The sequence below is a fragment of the Lutra lutra genome, chromosome 5, assembly GCF_902655055.1.
Source record: "Lutra lutra chromosome 5, mLutLut1.2, whole genome shotgun sequence".
Taxonomy (NCBI): domain Eukaryota; kingdom Metazoa; phylum Chordata; class Mammalia; order Carnivora; family Mustelidae; genus Lutra; species Lutra lutra.
In genome coordinates, this window is record NC_062282.1 from 81,432,212 (window position 1) to 81,451,113 (window position 18,902).

The 18,902-nt window shown below is 40.7% G+C and overlaps 1 protein-coding gene and 1 long non-coding RNA gene across 9 annotated transcripts in view; one reads left to right on the forward strand and one right to left on the reverse strand.

Annotated features, from left to right (window-relative positions):
* ARHGAP26 (Rho GTPase activating protein 26) overlaps positions 1–18,902 on the forward strand; it is a 445,619-nt gene that overhangs the window by 276,203 nt on the left and 150,514 nt on the right. For all 8 annotated transcript variants that reach the window (XR_007127482.1, XR_007127483.1, XR_007127484.1 and 5 more), the window contains exons 15-17: positions 4,897–4,984; positions 6,652–6,710; positions 8,436–8,541. Coding sequence is in view for 5 of the 8 variants with exons in the window: in XM_047730366.1 (XP_047586322.1) it covers positions 4,897–4,984; positions 6,652–6,710; positions 8,436–8,541 (253 nt within the window). In the remaining 3 variants the exon portion in view is untranslated. The remainder of the gene's footprint in view (positions 1–4,896; positions 4,985–6,651; positions 6,711–8,435; positions 8,542–18,902) is intronic.
* LOC125100279 (uncharacterized) lies at positions 1,477–7,797 on the reverse strand. Its single transcript, XR_007127486.1, has 2 exons — positions 7,656–7,797; positions 1,477–1,783 (listed from the first exon to the last, which is right to left on the reverse strand). It is a non-coding gene; the product is annotated as an uncharacterized LOC125100279 (long non-coding RNA).

The window sequence follows — 18,902 nt, forward strand, 5'->3', positions numbered from 1 at the left end:
ACACAGATGAACAAAAAGCACATGAAAAGATAAACAATGTCACTAGTCATTAGAAAAGGAAATTTAAAAAAACAGTTATTCCTTCATGTCTACTGGAACAGCTAAAATTTCAAAATTAGACACCTGACCATATCATGTGTTGATGAAGATTTGAAGCACCTAGAGCTCTCAGGTTGCTGTGGGAAAGCAAAATGACCCAACTGTTTCGGAAAATAATTTAGCAATTTCTGATAAAGTTAAACATATTTACTATGTGACCTCTCCTACATAATTTTACCCAGTTCCACTCCTATGTAGTGACCCAAGATGTGAAACTTTAGTCCACATAAAAACCTGTATGTAAATATTTATACCAGCTTTATTCATAACAGTAAAAAATTAGAAAAAACCCAAATGTCCGTCACCTGATGAATGGATGGACAAATTGTGGGATATCCATAAAATTGTTTACTACCCAGTAAGAAAAGGATCAAACTACTGTACATGCAACAACATGGGTGGATTTCAAAAGTATTATGCTTTGTGACAGTGGTTGCCAGGGGCTGGAGGTAGAAGGAGAGGATTGATTGTACAGGGGCACAGGAAGATTTTCATGGTGATGGAAAATTACCTTTATTCCGGTTGTGGGTGTCACTTGACTGTGTACATTTGTCCAAAATCATGCAACCGTGTGCTTAAAAAAGGTGAGTATACTCCATAAACTTGACACATAGGAAAGGATTCTCAGCCTTCCTACTCCTTTTTTTTTTTTCAAACAAGCATATTAAAAATGGGACTTTTTTCACCTCTCAGACTGGCCAAGATCAAAGTTCTGCATTTTGCTCTAGGATCTGGGGATCAGTCAATGGTACAGCCTCTGAGGGGTAGTTGAGGAATAGCTTTCAAAATTAAAAATGCATGTACTTGGGGTGCCTGGGTGGCTCAGTGGGTTGAGCCTCTGCCTTCGGCTCAGGTCTTGATCTCAGGGGCCTGGGATCGAGCCTCACATCAGGCTTTCTGCTCAGCGCGGAGCCTGCTTCTCCCTCTCTCTCTCTGCCTGCCTGTCTGCCTACTTGTGATCTTTGTCAAAAAAATAAATAAAATCTTTAAAAAAAATGCATGTACTTTTTTATTTCAATTTTACTTTCAGGGAATTTTTTTTTCTATAAGTAAGACATATACATGGAAACAGTAGTTTATATCATTGTTTATCATAACAAAACTCGGGGAATAATCTAATTTCCATTAACGGGAACATTACGATACAGTGAAGTACTTCTGTGGGTAGATAAATTTGTGTGCCAATGTGGAACACTTTCTCAAGGTATTGTCAAATGAAAATAACAGTGCACAAAATGACATATATAGTGTACATGTGTTTATGTTTTTAAAAAGTGGTATGTATTTATGTGCTTTTATATGCTTATATTTGCATGTGGTATTAGAGATAGCATACATATACACAGAACTATTATTTATAGTTGCCTCTAGCACAGGAAAGGTTTACATTTTAATGTTTATATACTTGTTTTGCTTGAATATTTTTTTGCTAGGTACACATGTTATTTTCTCAGTTAAAGAGAAAAAAATTAATTTACATACAATTATAATGAATTCTTAGGAAATTTAGGAGTACATAGATGGCTGGTCCTGATCATTTCCTCCAGAATGTCTCTTGTGTTTTCATCAGCAACACAGTACTGGACTAGATGGATCTTTCTAGTCCATCTGATTGTTGAGATGTTTCTGAGACTCTTCCCCTTGTAACCGCTGCTTCCAGTCTGTCTCCTATTTTTCCAGATTCCTGTGGGAGCAGATTCATGAGGAAATACATTCAGTTTAGTTTACCCACAGGCTGCCTTTCTGTATGTTGGCCTGATCCTCTGGCTTACGTTCGTTTCACAGTGTAATGCAATGGTCAAGTGACTTGGTAGGGAGAAATGTACTGAGTTCAGAGGATAATTGTAATTATGCCTTTGCGTCATGTTTGGATGCCACTAGGGTTTCTCTGAGTGAGAGGGAGCATTGGTAAGGGAGGTGTGGACATTGGCAGCACTTTCTGAAAATGAGGGTTTGGGAGGCTGTATTCAATTTAGTTTGGATATTAAATGAATTAAAATGGACGTGCTCAAGTTCTAAACCTTGCCTTGTTGGTGCTATAAAAAGCCCTTTAGCCGGGCTGTAATCTGACTCTCCTCTCTGTAATGTTACACAATATTCCTATGGTTACAGAGCCCGAATAAATGGACGCTAATCATTAGTTTGCTAAATGTGGTCCGTGGAACAGTTCACAACTCCCAGACCTGCCAACTGCTGCTTGTTTAGTGTTGGGCTCACTCTTCTTGGGTGGAAGTTGGTTTGTTCCTCAGAAAAATGTACAGTAACAGTTGTCTTGCATCCAGGAACCATGCACTATGGCAGCTCTCCATGTGTCTCGGGTTGGGGAGGGGTAAAGGTCATGCTAAGCAAAGTTTTTTGGTACATGCTCTTCCGCAGGAAGAAACCATTAAGGGAGTGAAAGATGACAAAGCAAGAAGAGAATTAAAGCGGCCGAGGTTTTGGTCATTTGGAGAATCACCCTTGGGTTGGCTTTTCAGAAATTTGCTGTGATAGAGCTTTATGGAGTTTGCTATTCTGTGACCCTAGAAATAAAATCACACACTTTATGTTGTTTATTGCTTGTTTCATGTGATAAGACAGATTTCATTAATGCTAGGGTCACCTGCAAACACATAAATGTGCTGTCTTTAGGAACTAAATGCATTGGGAGCTGGGGCCTTTTCTATTTCACCTAATACATATGCGGGGGGCACCTGGGGGGCTCAGTAAGTTAAACATCTGACTCTTGGTTTTAGCTCAGGTTGTGATCTCACAACCTGATCAAGCCCCTCGTGGACTTTATGCCCAGGGCAGAGTCTACTTAAGTTTCTTTCTCCTTCTGCCCCTCCCCTAAAATTAATAAATAAATCTTTAAAAAAAATTAAATGTGGGGACCTGGGTGGCTCAGTGGGTTAAAGCCTCTGTCTTCAGCTCAGGTCATGAGCCCAGGGTCCTGGGATTGAGCCCCACATTGGGCTCTCTGCTCAGCAGGGAGCCTGCTTCCCGCAACCCCCCCACCCCCACCTACTTGTGATCTCTGTCTGTCAAATAAGTGAATAAAATCTTTTTAAAAAATTAAATGTATCAGGGAACATACTGAGAGCAGTGGGTATCAGCTGGATTTGTGCCCTTACCTGGGGATTAGAGCCTAACTCCTTAATCCACTCATGATTATTTGGACTCTTCCTACTAGAATGAAAGTGGGTTCTTTCCTAATAAATAGAAAATATATTGTGCCCACTTGTGACTCATTCTCCCCTTCCAGCTGAAAAGCTGTGTCTCTGCAGGAAGAACCTCTTTTTTCTTTGAGACTGTTGAGAAAGAGTCCAGTGGCTGTTTCTGTTTAACTGCTCTATTATTTAGTTCTCTTCTGATTGTAAAAAAAAAAAAAGAAAGAAAGAAAGAAAAAACAGAAAACCTGACCTTACCTAGCTTAAGGAAAAGGGAATTTATAGGCTCATATGATAAGAAAGGAATGGCGAGATATGAGGGCTCAACCCATGTCATCAAGACCAGCTCTCTCTGCTTCTCTCATTTCTGGCTTTGTCTGTCAGACTTCACTCTTGGGCTCTAGGTAGTGGCATCTAGAGCAGTTTGGAGAACCTTCCAGGTACAAACCCAAAAGGAAATAGCAGAGAGTCTCTCCCCTGTCTCCTAGAAAGGTCCTGACATTCCACTGGCTTAGGTCTTGGGTTCTTCCTGAACCAGCCATGGGGCCAAAGAGATGCTGTGCTTTGATTGGTCTGTCTGACTCTCATTTCCCACCCCTGGAAGCCTAGAGCCTTCCCGCAAGCATGTGCAGTAGGCATGCAAATCACTAGTCTTGTTGTCTAAGAAAGCTGGATTCTATCTTCACCGTACTGAAAGCCTTCACTTCCAACCATCTTGTCAGTGGTGAGATGGGGCTGTGTGCTGCCCAGGAAGACTAGCTCTAAGAGTGGTCTCTTCCTTTAATACATGTGCATTTTCAATACACACGTTTGTTGACCAGTCCACACAAGAGGAGATGAAAGAAGAAATGATAAGGAGCCAGTGTAATTATGGCGGTCCCCATTGCACTTCTTGGCTTAAGGCAATTTAAAAAAAAGACATATAAAAGTAATGGAATTGAGTCATAGTTTAGAAAATATAAAAACAACAGTTCTTCCCCTCTAACACAACCACTATATTAATTTTAGAGTACTTCCTTTCAGCCTTTGTTCATACAGTTTTTTCGTAAACTTTCAAATCTTGGTTTGTTTGGGTGTTTTTGCTTGACATTGCATGATAATCCACGCATTTTCCCTACTGTTGCATAGTCAGTATTTTCATATAAATGCAGTATAGTTTTCCATCAGGGAGCCATGTCAAAATAATCATTCGTCCATCATTGGACATTTAAGTTATCTCCTTTTAAAATTTTTTCTGCTGTTCCAGAGAATTAGCATGTATTGAATGTTCCTGGGGTATGTAACTTTGGTTTTGCTTTATCTTATTTTCTGAGGCTAGATTGTGAGAAATGGGATTACTGCTTCAAAGGGTATAAACAGTTTTATGTCTCTTGATACATATTGCCAAATTGCTTTTCATAACTGTTGCATTTTATCTCTTCTGCCTCCAGCAGTTTCTGAGAGGATCCATTTCACTACATTTTTGTCAGCAATAGATACTTGGATTTTTAACCATATTCTTAACTGAACCAACAAAAAAAATAGGTGTTGTTTTGTTTTAATTTGGATTTCTTTGGTTGATAGGGAGGCTGAATGGTTTTATATACCATGCTTGTTTTTTAGCTGTATTTTCTGCTCCTGTTTACACATTGCCTTTTCTTCTTTTTAGACCCCAAAACAGCTTCTGAAACAGAGACCGATATCTGTGCTGAATGGGAGATAAAGACGATCACTAGTGCTTTGAAGACCTACCTAAGGTAGGGACTTTCCATTTGCAGGGCAGGGTGCCAGCTTGCTATCATGCAATCAGGAAGAAAGCAGTTTTATTTCCAGCCTCCAGAATGCTGTTGAGTGGGTGTTTGGATATAGAAACAGCTTATGTGTGGGTGCAATTAGCTCAGCTGGTCAAACCAATTGTAAGCCATCCCTCCTTGATGGGTTGCCATTTGTGGGGATGCCATGAGTGATTCAAGAAGCTTTGCTCTTTATGAGAAGTTACTATGATGATTAGCCTTTAACAGAACCTAAAATATGGTATTTCCTGAAATCCCCAAATACTCTATTCAGAAAACAAGGAACCCCGTATCTCAGTCTGATGAAAGTCCATAATTACATACATATCCTATGTGTTTTGATGGTTTTGTGCATTGCAATATAATCTATCTACAGATAGATAGACTCCTTAATAGATTGTCCTTATTAATGGAAATCCTTTTTGACTCCTCTGCTTATATAGGAAAATGTTATTTTATTGGAGAAGAGACTCTTTATCTCATAACACTGTGCATGGTATGACTCCTATTTTCTGCCCCTCCCTTGGTTATTTAGGGAATGGGTGATTCTAGCTGCCCCCATCTCAGTTTTATGAAGTGACTGAAACTTACCCTGAACTTGAAGGGTAGGTGAGGGTCCAGTCTCAACTAAGAGGAGACCGGTGAACTGCATAAGCATTTGTTCAGGTTTTGTGAAGATTCACTTGGCTCAAAAACAAAGGAGGAAAAATCCCCAGAAAAGAAATTGGTGATGCAGGTTTTATTGGCTATTGGGGAATTGATAGAAGGATCTTGAAGTCAAGAGTAAGATGTAATACAAGTGATGATCAGGAGTTAAATTGGGGGTTCTGATGAGAATAAAATAGAACCTGAGCCAAGAATAATTTATAGTCTGTTGAGAAGGTTGTTATTTGGACTGTCAGAAAAAAACTGAAGTTTACAGTTAAACACACTCATTAAACATATTGATTAAACATTCATACCACATATACTATCACTGTAGTTTACACAAAGCCAAATCACAGAGGTTTGTATTTAGCACTTAATTTGTGCATGTTGATCTAATGATTAGCTAACAAACGTTAAGTATAAAACATATAAAAGTATGTTTACTTTTAAAAAACTATATAAAATTTGATTATGTCGTGCTTAATGTTAGGGGTTCTAGCCCTTTTGGCATTCTGGAGCAACCCTCGGTAGTGAATTTGCCACAAAATCACAGAAGTCTCTCATAGTGTTTCCAGATGAACTGATTTTTAATTACAAGCTGCTGGGAAGACAAGAGTTTAAGCACAGGTAATTACAAATGTTTAGTTAGTTTCCTTTTTCTTAGACACATCTTAAAATGCTCTTGTCAATGGGTGAGTCACTGACTGAAAAGGAAATCTCTTGGCTTGTGCTAGACTTTCACATTAGCACTTTCCTAGTTGTAACTAGGAAACATAGTTGTATCCATTCCCTTAAAAAGAAAGAGCATGAAAATGTCACAGGAAATCTCAGGACCCTTTCAAAAAGAGAAACTCAGTTGGGCTATTGAGTTGCTATTTTGTCCCTTGATCTTAGTCTGTATACAGTTGGGCAGTGTCTATGCTGCTATTTAGTGAGTCTGTTTGTTTTTATTAAACTGACTGGTGTATATCCTTTTATCCCAGAATGCTTCCAGGACCACTCATGATGTACCAGTTTCAAAGAAGTTTCATCAAAGCAGCAAGTAAGTTTTCTTTTTGCCAGTTTTAAGGGGGAAAGGAATACATTTTTCTATACCAAAGAACAGTTAGTATCCCAAAATAAAAACTTTCTACCCCTTGTATTTTGTATGTAAATACCTACACATTTGCTCATGAGACAGACACAAAATAGAAACGAAACCAAACTGGGATTGTCAAGGGCCCTGCTACCACACTGAATTTACAGTAGAGGAGAGAAACTTCAGAATGTGTTTTTGGGGTGGGGAGAGGAGAGGAAAGCAAGTTTGGCTTTCTAATTTTGATTATTGGAGTTCTAACTCCTTGGGTTTTTTCCCAGCCCTTGAGTAGCATTTTGCAGAATGAATCAGACTTCACACATTACCTAAATTGAGCATTAGAATTGTTTCCTTGAATATGACACCATTTATGTAACTTCCCAGTCCCCTTTCCATCATGGATTCCATTTACAGCGTATGATCATTCTTCAGCTATATCATCCAGGTCCCTTGCGTCATATTACTGGTATTAAAATACATAGGGATTAGGTGCAAGCTACCCTAAGTATACGGGAATCTGTCTGCTCGGGACAGGCCTCCTGTAAGAGATAGTAAGATTCTCTATCAGATTTAAATCTGGCATGAATCTCCACAGTGTTATTATGTCAATAGTCTCTGTGGTCTCCCTGCTTCCTTTAAGCCTTCAAAGTTTGTTTGTCGTGGTAACTACTACTGGCCCTATTTAGTAGTACCTAATGTTCTGGTGGCCTTATCTTCTCAGAGTTGTCTCCTTAAAAGAGGGAGGAGAAAGACTTGAGAGAAAGCTGGGAGTAAAGATCGAGTTTATGTGATTTCTTTCTCAGAGAAATTCCAAACCCATAGCAGCCATTCTCTAATTAAACCTCACATCAATCCTATAAATAGGTGTGTGAGCACTGTCAGTTTATCTCCCAGAGAAATGAAGCCACTTACCCAAATTCAACCACGCCATGGCAGGGGTTGATTGAGGTGACAGGTTGGCAGGAAGATTTACATGTTTCATCAGCCATTTCTTTCTTCCACTAGGCTGGTTGGGTGTCACACATGACTTGAGAGTGACTGGACATTGCCTTCGATTTGTCAGATGCTGTCTTGAGACATTGTTTTGATATTTGAGACCCTTGTAATGTTGTTCATGTACAATTTGTTCATCATTTGACAAGTGCATAAAGTTCCTTCCTTCCTTGAAATGAAGCCATCATTCTAGGAAGCCAGCTGCTCCCAGGTTTCTGTCTGCTCTAAGTGTGCAGTTGACTGGCTCCATTTCTTCCCATCATCATTTTGGTTTGAATTCTTTAAACAGTCATTTTTTAAAATGAATTGTTACAGAAAGCACCATTAAAAACACTTAGACCTAGGGGCGCCTGGGTGGCTCAGTGGGTTGGGCCTCTGCCTTCGGCTCGGGTCGTGGTCCCGGGGTCCTGGGATCGAGCCCCGAATTGGGTTCTCTGCTCGGCAGGGAGCCTGCTCCCCCCCCCCCCCGCCTGCCTCTCTGCCTACTTGTGATCTCTGTCTGTCAAATAAATAAATTAAAAACAACAACAACAACAAAAACAACACTTAGACCTAGCCATGAGTCCATAGAACAGGTTCTTAAACCTTTGAGAAATCCTCAGTCTGTTAGTGCCCAACCTTTGGTTTCCTTTGATTTTGTTTTGTAATCTGATTTGGCTGTGTCACTGATCAAATATTACATCCTTCCTTCCTTTGCAGAGCTGGAAAACCAGGAGTCTCGGGTCTCTGAAATCCACAACCTTGTTCATCGGCTCCCAGAGAAAAATAGGCAGATGTTACAGCTGCTCATGAACCACTTGGCAAAGTAGGTTTAAGACGGAATGCTGCCCTCTTCTCACCCTTAGAAAGTTCATGTCTTAGTGCTAAAGCTGGTCTCTGTTCTGCTCAGGTTTCCCCCTCCCACTGTTGCATCAGGAATGCTGAAGGGTTAGGAAAGAAATGTGTGAAATGTTAACTGCAGTGGGTAACAGCAGTAAATGCCACGTGGTCCTTACAGAGGAGGCTGGGGAAGCGCCCAGGATACCAGGCCACCAGGCAGAGAGGTCAGGGGGCTTTTGTTCTTGTGATGTCCTAGGGTAAACAGGAATATGTCATCCATGATAACTAGGTCACAAAGCAGAGTTTTCAGGAGTTGTATGTTCTTGTGATGATCAGAGACAAATAGGAACATGTTGTGGGTTTACAGACCCGGGATTTGGAGTAAAGAGGCCTGGGTTCTGGAGTTGACTGTGTTCTTAAACCACTTAATGAACCCTGGGCAAGCAATGGACCCCTCAATTCCTTAGTTTCTTCATCAGTCAGGTATGGATAGTAGGCTCCTCTTTATCTACAGTGTTAGTGCTTTTGAATGTTACATGTGTTAAAGCCTAAGGAATAAATCAACTAACTATCTTTCACAAATGCCTACGTGCCCTCTGAGATAAAGCAAGGCATTCAGCATGGGGCCTGATTGTCCTGCTAAGAATATTTACTCTTGGGATGGTTTTGAGTTTTTGTTTATTAACTATTGGTGGACCCTTTTGGAAATGGCCTTCTTGACTTGCCTTGCTATATCAGTGACTGCATGTGTGTATGTTCTAACCTTCCATTCACTTGGATGAATGTTCTTGGTTGGAGACTGGAGTATTTAAGAAAGACTACAACAGCTAACTTAAGCTGTTAAGCCACACAGTCTACAGAACTGGTTAGTGTGTTGTGCATTTAGTCCTTACCCACACTTTTCTCATGCCATTAAGTCATTTCTCTGGGATAAGTCAATAGCTGAGAAAGATTATGATGGTTTGTTTTCCTGTTTCTACTAAGCACATTGATAGAGCCTTATAGAAAGAGAGTATATGTGTTCCCAAAAGATTTCCACAGATTTTAACTATGAAGGAGCAAGAGTGTTTAGCATGTTGGTCAGAAGCAATTAGGCAGAATCAAGGATTTCTCTGTTATTGGTCAAATGTTTTTCTTGCCATGTGGTATCAGGACTGCATGTTCAGAAACAATTAAGCATAGCAGAGAACATGCAAGCTTACAAGGAGAATACCCCAAAAATGTCAAAGAGTCCTGATGAAGTGCATTTAAAATAATGAGAACTGGGTTTAAAAAGTAACTCCAGATGCTCTCAGATGACATTTTGGTGCCTATTCCACACAACCCAGTCAGGCATTTGTTCAATAGAAAAGCTGGTTTAGATTTTAGTTACAAAACTTTGCACACTTGAAGGGCCTTTACTGAAACAGAGGAAGTTCTGGTTATATACTCTGGCCAAGTATGTGTGGGGATGCTCAGGGCTGTTCTATTAGGGCCGCTAGGCTTTGAGCCTCTAGGGAGCAACTGGAGGAGAAGGCTTCAGAACCAGCTGAGAGCAGTGGGCTTTTCAAGCTGTGGAGTTGTGCTGAGAGCTTAATTGGACTGAGCATGACGGAAAGTAAATGGTGATCCATCAGACACACTACTGCATCTGTCCATTTTAAAATGCCGTGAGGATTGTTAGGAATCTTAAAGGGGGGAAGACAATGATTTTAAAAAACACCAAAAACTGTTAAGGTAGATCTTAAACACTTGAGCCTATTTTTCTCTTGGGTGATAGTTCACTTTCTCCCTCTTGTCCACCTCTGTGTTCCAAACCCCATTAAATTCAAACCATCTTTGTCCCTGATCTAACAAGAAGTACACCTGGAATATGCAGGTGACATCTATGACCTTGACTTTTGCCTTCTAACGAATTTAAACCAACTTTGTTGCCGGAGTTACTTACAGTATAGCATTTATGGAGCATTGTGTCTTGCCTTTGATTCACAATCACAATGATTTTCTTTGGTTCTATGAGGTTATGTGGCATTTCTTTGTTCATTTAATCCTTAAGGAATGTACATAGAGGCTATAGTGTGAGTTGGTCAGAGCCAATATTATAATACACAGACTTAAGTTCTCAGTAGGCTCTGTTCTTGGTCTCAGAAGATAGGGATTAAAAGTATCTTTGTGGAGATGGGTATAAATGTGTGTTGCTTAATCCAGTAAGGAGTGTTTATTTAGTTCTGAAAAAAGGCTTTGGCACCCAGAGGAGTTCTAAGATTCCATTTAAATGCTATATTCTCATTTACAGCACTGTTCTATTTTAAAATTGACCAGGAAATGATAGTTAACTTGGGATAAGGGGTTTGTCTGTTTGATTCCAGTTTTCTCAGTTTCAGACTTACTCTCTGATAAGCCTGAACTATTGTTCCTCTGGTCCACTTACTTAATGGTCAACTTCCTTCCTAAGTTTTGGTTTCAGGGCTGGATCTGCTGGAAAACCCGTGTTCACTGCTCTCATTACCTACCGTGTATTCCCTGTGTATCTCTCAGTTGTTTGGTTCAAAGGAAGGATACTTTGTGCTGTGCAATTTTTTTAAAAAAATATTTTATTTATTTATTTAACAGAGAGAGAGAGAGAGATCACAAGTAGGCAGAGAGAAAGGCAGAGAGAGAGGGGGAAGCAGGCTCCCCGCTGAGCAGAGAGCCCGATATGGGGCTCAATCCCAGGACCCTGAGACCATGACCCAAGCCGAAGGCAGAGGCTTAACCCACTGAGCCACCCAGGTGCCCCTGTGCTGTGCAATTTTTAAAGTGCTCTTTTGAAACGCTTTCCAAAATTGATTTCTTTTAGCTGTGGAGAGAGTTAAGACATTTTATATTTAATCCCAAGTAGAAATGCACTCAGAGGGGAAAAAAGTCTTAGGGGAAAGGATAAAATCTCAAAGCCTCCAAGCAAATGCTTACCAGGGTGCATCTAAATCACAGAGTTGTTGGGTTTGTTTCAGACCTCAGAGGGAACATAAAAATTACAGGCAACCGTGCACATATTTTTGTTGTTCCAGCTTAAATCCACTATGATAATTAGATGTTTTCTATTTGGATTCTGGAATCTAGTGTGTAATCTGGAGTCACGTCCTTCAAAGTACAGTTCGACTCACCTGGCGTGTTTGTTTACAATTGAATTGGGGGACCCCACCCCTGCTCTACTAAATTGGACTCTCCTTGGGAATCTGCATGTCTGGTTTATTTCTCAGGTAATTAAGTAGCAAACGGTCTTTTAAGAATCAGTGGCTAAGAGAATGGGCCACATGCAGGGATTTTCTAGAAGAGAGAAATGGTATTGAGTGGAAAGGATTAGGATTTAGGAAGGTAATAGAAATAGCACAAAGAAGCTCAAAGCAATGAATTCAAAAAGGAGATTTCATAATCAAATTACTAGAAAATCCAGTTTTGATTTCCCATATCTTTACAGTTTGACATTACATTAAATTGAGTGTTCAGCAAATGGTTGTCTTTTAAAATCATGCATAAAGCATTTTTAATAGTAAAGGAAATGGTCCCTGGATAGCTGTGGGATCTTGTGGAAATTAATCCACCTCTCTGAACCTCAGTTTTCTGAGTTCCCTTCTAATCATGTAATTCTGTGTTTTCATCAGGTAAAAGGAGTGGAAAAGAGAAAAAATTCCCAATATTATAATTGTAGAAAGAAATAAGAGTAGATGAAAAATAAAGACAAATTTCATGGTAGTTTCCTAATACCTACATATTATGATGACTCCAACTATGTTGCATATCCCCACACATACCATTTGTAGTGGCTCATCATTTTATTACACTGTTTATGCTGCACTGGAAGGATTTCAAAGACTCTCCATACATCAGGAGTAGCTATTAAAAACACCTTTCACAGCTAGTTTTCCCAAAATGCTTATTGAGAAATCAGTCGTAGTCTCTTCTCTTTTTTGAAGCAAGTATTCCTTTGTTGCTAGGATGTTATCAAAGAGGTAGAGCCCTTTTCTTGCTTCTACAAAGAAGTATTCTATCATTTAGGATGTTCTGGGCTGTAAGAAACAGAAAATCCAATTCAAAATGGCTTAAACAATAAAGGAATCTGTTTCTCATTACACAGAATCAGCCCAAAGGGTTGGTTAATTTCTTGGCTCACGAAATACTCAGGTTATTTCTATGGTGTTGCTCATAGCCAGCATCACTGTGCTGGCTAGGTCACGGTCATAAGATGTTGTGTTGCATCCTTGCACATTTGTGGTTGTCGAGAGGCAAGAAAAAGCATTATTTTTTTCTTCGCTTCTCTTTTTAAGAGCTATGATGATATTTTCCCCAGAAGTTCTCCAGACTTCCCATCACATATTACTGGTTTGAAACACTCTTCAACAAGGGGAATGGGGCCACCATGATTTTTTTATACCAAACAGAACTTCCTTGGGCCACTGGTGGGAAGCCTAGATATCAGTATAAAAGCAGAGCTCTGAGTAGGCAGTGCCTGATGCTTACTGCAAATAGTCTTGATAAAATATGATTCAACAGAGAACATTAAATCTATTGAATGATCTTCATGTGGTATGCTAATACAATTAAGACAAATGGGACAGATAGACCAGTTTGGGAGAGAAGAAGAATACATCTGCAGTATGGGCACACATACACTAAAATTCTAAGATTTGGGAGGTGGAAGACAGGACAGAGAAATGAGGAGGGCAAAATCAACTTTAGTCTCATTACCACTTGCTGATTCCTATTATTTTCATTACTTCATCATATGATGTTTATTTGGATGATCTGTTACTTGTCGTGGCTTTGCAAAAATGACAAAATTCTGTATATTGCAGAAATCATAAAATGATTTAGGGCAAATGCTTGGCATACAGGTGAGATCTTATCAAAATACGTAAACTCCCAATGAATACTGTTACGCTGAAAAGAAATTAAAAAAAAAAAAAAAAAACGTAAACTCCATTGTCACAAGTCATCAAGAGTTGAGCATCTAGTGGCTTGGCTGTTTTCCCCCTTGGAATATGAATACTTCCAGGAATTTCTGCCAGTCCAGAAGAATATATTCATATTTCCTTAATGATCCAGAAAGAGAGTGAATTGGGTTCACGTACAAATGCCTGTGGTTATAAAGAAAGTCATTGCTAGGCCTTAGAACCAAAGAGAACTGTGTGATGGTTAACTAGCATTCTTTGAAGTTCTTAAGACATGGTCAAAATAAAAGGAAGTGGGCATGGATACTTGGCATTAACATATATCTTATAGATATTCTAATTTTCCTTCTTCTTCCATCCCAAATCTAAAGATTTGGTTTATTGACGAACTGTTGAACGTGAGAAGAGCTAGTTATTTCCTTGCCCTCAAGACTAGTCCAAACAAAACAGCTGTGGAATTTTACAAAGCACGTTTAAAAGAAAATAGTGCTTTTGAGATGATGACTTTCTAAAATGGAAAGCTCCTATGAGCTTCTCTGGCAATCTTACCTCAGCCATACACCCTGGCTCCTAAACCTTCCCTCTCTCTAGTAACCCCTGGACCCCCGCTGCTGCCAGTACAGCATTGCTTGGCTACTGGGCCACTGGTGGTGGGCCCTGATACCCCCATAGAGCCATGCTGACCACATTCTCCAGTCCCATTTGGCTTCTACCTCATTGAATCCTACCCTGAACTGGTAGTTCTGGTGATTTTAACTCCTATCTACCTCCTGAAGCTACCCACCCGCCCCAGTCCAAGCTGGCGTCATCTCTTTCCCAGACTGCTTGCAAAGGCCGCCTCCCAACTCACTCTGGCTCTCTTCCATTCCACAGAATGCATGCTCTGCAGCTGGGGAACTTGGAACATTGCAGATTTTAACATGTGATTCCCTTGCTTAAAAAAAATTCAAAGGAAACTTTCCCATTGCTCTGAAGATAAAACTCAGGGAACCACCTCCAACATCTTGTCTGGCCTGGACACTCACACTTCGCAGCCTCATCTTGTGTCCCCTCATGATCACCTCTGCGTCCCTACTGCATGACACACACAGACACTCACACATATTTGTCGGGTAGAAGCATGAAGAGTGTCTTGACAATTTCTCAAACATTCTCTTTCCAACTCCCTCTTTTTACCTTGTGCAACTCATTTTCCTCTGTTTAGAATGGTCCCTCCCCGATGTCTGCCTGCCAAAGTCTACCTCATTCTTTAGCCCCAGCTCAGATGTCATTGACTACAAGAATCCTTTCTGCCTCAAGGGCCCTCTCGCTTTCCTCAGCTCCCATAGGCTTCGCTTATTTCTCCCTTTTAATGGGTATCACATTCCACCTTGTGGGACAGTTGACCAAGTGACTATCTTCTTAATCCTACTAGGTCATTAAACTCTCAGGGGACAGGCAGTCTGTCTTCCTTTATCTTTTGGTTCTTACTTAGAGGTTGCAAACAACGGTGTCCAGCCAGAGTAGTGCATACATGCATTCTGTCTGGTATTGTTCTACATGTTGCCATTTTAAAATTTTGGACAGATTTCTAACATTTTTAACTGGGGTGATTTTACTTGAAAAAATTTAGGTGTCTTTGCTCAGAGTTGGCTGCAACTGGGTAGAGGCCACACCCTAACCCCCGGGCGTGCTTTCTTCATCGCACCAAATCCTAGCGGTCTCTGTTATCCCTTGGGTGTAGTCAACCTCTTTTGTGCCCCCACCTGCCTGGCCATGGGGTAGGCATCTGAATTATCAGCACCTGGCCCATCTGTCTGCTAGTCCTGAAAGAGGGACTCCAGAATGAGTGATCGCTTAATTAATGAACAAGCAAAAATGGACTGGGAGAATCATTTCCCTGACCAGCTATGTTTTTTTTCTCCTAAAATATTTATTTCTGATAAATTAGAGGCCACTGGAAGAAGTAGGAAGAAGTGCTTCCAGATCTGTTTATGTGCATGGGCTGGAGAGGAGAATGTATTTTTTTAAGACTAAGAATGGGATTCTCAAAGGACCTTCTCTAGCTATTTTTGGCACACTGAAAGGAAAATCTATTTAAAGGGATACTGCAAAGAGGAGAACCACATATTTTAAAGCAAACAGGCAACTTAGCACTTTAAATTAATGGAAATATAGACAAAATCAAACCTCAGCCCTTATTTAGCCTAGTTGCCAGACCTTCACTTACTTTCAACTTCCAGAATTTCTCTGTTCTGTGACCTTTCAGTCTTTAGGGTTAGGAGAAGGAAAGATACAAGTTAAGTTTAAATTTTTGCTTTAAAAAAAAAACCAAAAACAATTTCTGAATTCAAAGAACTAAATCCTTCACATCCTAAGAAACACCCATTCTGCAAGGGGAAATGCTTGGCTTCAAGCTGTTAATGCTCAGCAGTCTTGGAGCCCCTTTGATTTGGGCCTCCTGTTTGCACTGAGTTGTTCCACTTCTGTTGGGTTAATGTTTTCAGTGACTTTCCTGTTCTCTGATGTACCTTTTCCTCTTCTGAACCCAGTTGGCCATGGAGTTTCCCTCTCAAATTCCAGGAGGAGCAAAGAGAAGGACGCCATCTTTTCCTTTCTCAGGGGCTGCCCCCATTTATTGTGAGGTATTATAAAAGCGAGGGTATTAACTAACATAAAAATGACTTTGTTCTTCTTTGCCAGCTTTTAGCAGAACCGGATTTCCTCTCTCTCTTTTCTTTTTTCTTTCTTTCCTTTCTTTTTAAGTCTTTTTCATTTCCGAATTTGAGTCACCTTTCTTTTTCTTCTTGGTGAATGTAGCTAAAGTTCCATCTATTTCATCTTTTCAAAAAAGATCTTGTCTGTTGCCTTTTTCGTCCCCAATTCTTTTATTTCTGCTCTGATGAGCCTTATTTCTTAGGCATTAGGCCCAGGATTGGGCCCAGGATTGTTGAATTTTCTCTTCGGTGGCACAACAGTAATTGATTTGCTTCCGTTGTGTGGGGCGCCCACTCGCTCTCTTGTTGGCGCCTTCTTTGCATTGAATGGTGAGCATTACCTGCAGTACTTATTTTCTTACTCTGACCAGTTTCCTAATCGATTCTTCCCAGCTATTGTGGCTCAGACCTGGCAGCTGCAGTTGAGGCAGCTGGCAGACTTCTAGGCAGTCAAAGCTCATCACTGAGAGAGCACAGTGCTTAAGAGACCATTTCTGGAGTCAGACTGCCTGGTCTGGCTCTTGTCCCTTCTGCAACTTTATGTGAATTATTTCTCTATGCCTGAGTTTCCTTATGTGAAACGGATCTCAAATAACACTATCAGAGACTTTTAAATTAGCACATCAGATTCTGTTGGCTTGTCCTGTGTGTACTTCAGCTAGCACTGCAGGAGCCGGTTAGGTAGCCTGCACCTTGCTTCATGCAGGTGCAGCCTGGTAGCTTGTCACCTCTTCCCATACCAGGTGCCTCCTGCCTCCTCCTTCCCACTCCAGGGAGGCATGACACAGAGCGGCATCTACACATGCACAACCTGAAAGCAAGGGGTTATTTTTTAAAATTCTGAGGGGAAACCTTTGACTAATTGGGGGGTGGGGGTGGGGGGGAGGAGCTGGGCTCCAAACAACAGTCCTTAGCTACTTGCAAGATGATCCCAACAGATGGAGCAAGTTCCGGTGCTTGACCCAGGTGGTAACTAACTTCTCTGCCTCACTCCCCCTGCAAAACCCCTAGTAAATCCTGGAGAAGTCAAGTATAAAAGGCTTCACCTATTTTACACTTCTTTCTGGAAAACTTAGAGACAGCAATAGTGCCTGCCCTCTCAGGGTTGTTGTGAGGATTAAATGAACTAATTCACATAGGGCTCTTAGAAGAGTGTCTGGCATATAGGACGCCCTCTGTAATCGTCGGCTTTCATAATCTGTTGGAGGAGTTGGGGAATGGGGAAGGGAAGATCATGGAGCCCTGCCTTATAAAATGAGGGAAAATAGGAGAATTATTCAAGTAATTAGGCCAAAACAAGTCATTCTTATTCAAGAGATGGGACTTTCTTCATAGTTCCATTATTGGTAAGCAAAAATCTTAGGGCTTGATGCTGAAAATACAGCACACAGAGCTCTTGTGGTGTGCATATGTTTATTTTTGCTCTGATTTTATTTTCTTGGCAGTTTGTGTGCATTTGGCCCAAAGCGGGGCTGACTACTGCTTGCACCCTTCCTAGCAAGGGATGTGCCAGCTCAGGGTCATATGGGAGAAAGAGCCCATTAATACCTGCTTTCAGGTCATACCTTAACCAAGCTTCACACTTCCCTGTTAGTATTCAGGGCTCTTCATGAGTCAAATGCCCCGCAGAGCAGTGCACCTGTTTGAAAGAAGCTATGTGGGGCTAACTTCTGTGGAAGATTAGCAACTACTTGCCTTCACCCTCCTGCTTCTTAGTGTTGCAAGACTGATTTCATCTCAGAAGCAGCTGTCTGTGCTGCAGTTTAATAACTATTAATTTCCTGGAGGGGATGACACGTTATATCAAGAAGACTCATCTTAGTCTGCATGGTCTGGAAATTTCCACTCATCTTTGTGATCTTCAAAGTTTTCTCTTTGTGGGGGAGTCTTTCCTTCATTCTTACTCAGTTTGCCTGCCCTCTCAGATGCCATTCCCAGATTAAACATTGCCATCCACTGTAAAAACAGTTCTCTGTGCCTCCAGGTTACCTCATAGTGGACTCTTGATGTGGATTTCCCTCCCTGAGTTAGTGAAGTCTATTTTGAAGTATTACTCTACACCCCGAGGAAAGTTTTATGTGTATTCATCTTCATGCTGTCTTGGTAGACACTCTTGCAGCTTAACTCAAAAGAAAGCTTGAAGAAATTGTCAGGGGATTTGAATTTTGGTATGTCGTTTCTGCTTTCTCACATGAGTTGACATGTTTTTCTTTAAGTAGTTTAGCATACTGCTTTAGTGTTTCCAATTTGGTATTGTAAATGGAAAGTATTATTTCTTCATTCTGGGAGGAGAGCTCAAATTTTTGGGCTCATTGGTCTTCCTATGCCTTTAGGGATGTATAGGATTTGATAAAATAGAATCACTATTTTATAAAAGTCAGACTTTTCTTTTTAAGATTTTATTTAGAGAGAGAGTGTGTGTATGAGTGGGGTCAGGGGGAGAGACAGAGGGAGAGGAAGAGAGAGAGAATCTCAAGGAAACTCCCCACCAAGCCTGGAACCTGATGCAGGGCTTGGTCTTATGACCCTAAGATCATGACCTGAGCTGAAATCAAGAGTCAGATGCTGAATCGACTGAGCCACCCAGGTGCCCCTTAAAATCAGACTTTCAGTGAGAACATGAATAATCCTAGGCCTTAAGAAAAAGTTGGTATATCAGATCATTGGTTGTAAACAACAGAAGTCAACTGTGGCTAATACAAAAAAGAATGGAATTTATTGGACGTCTTCTGGGTCGATCA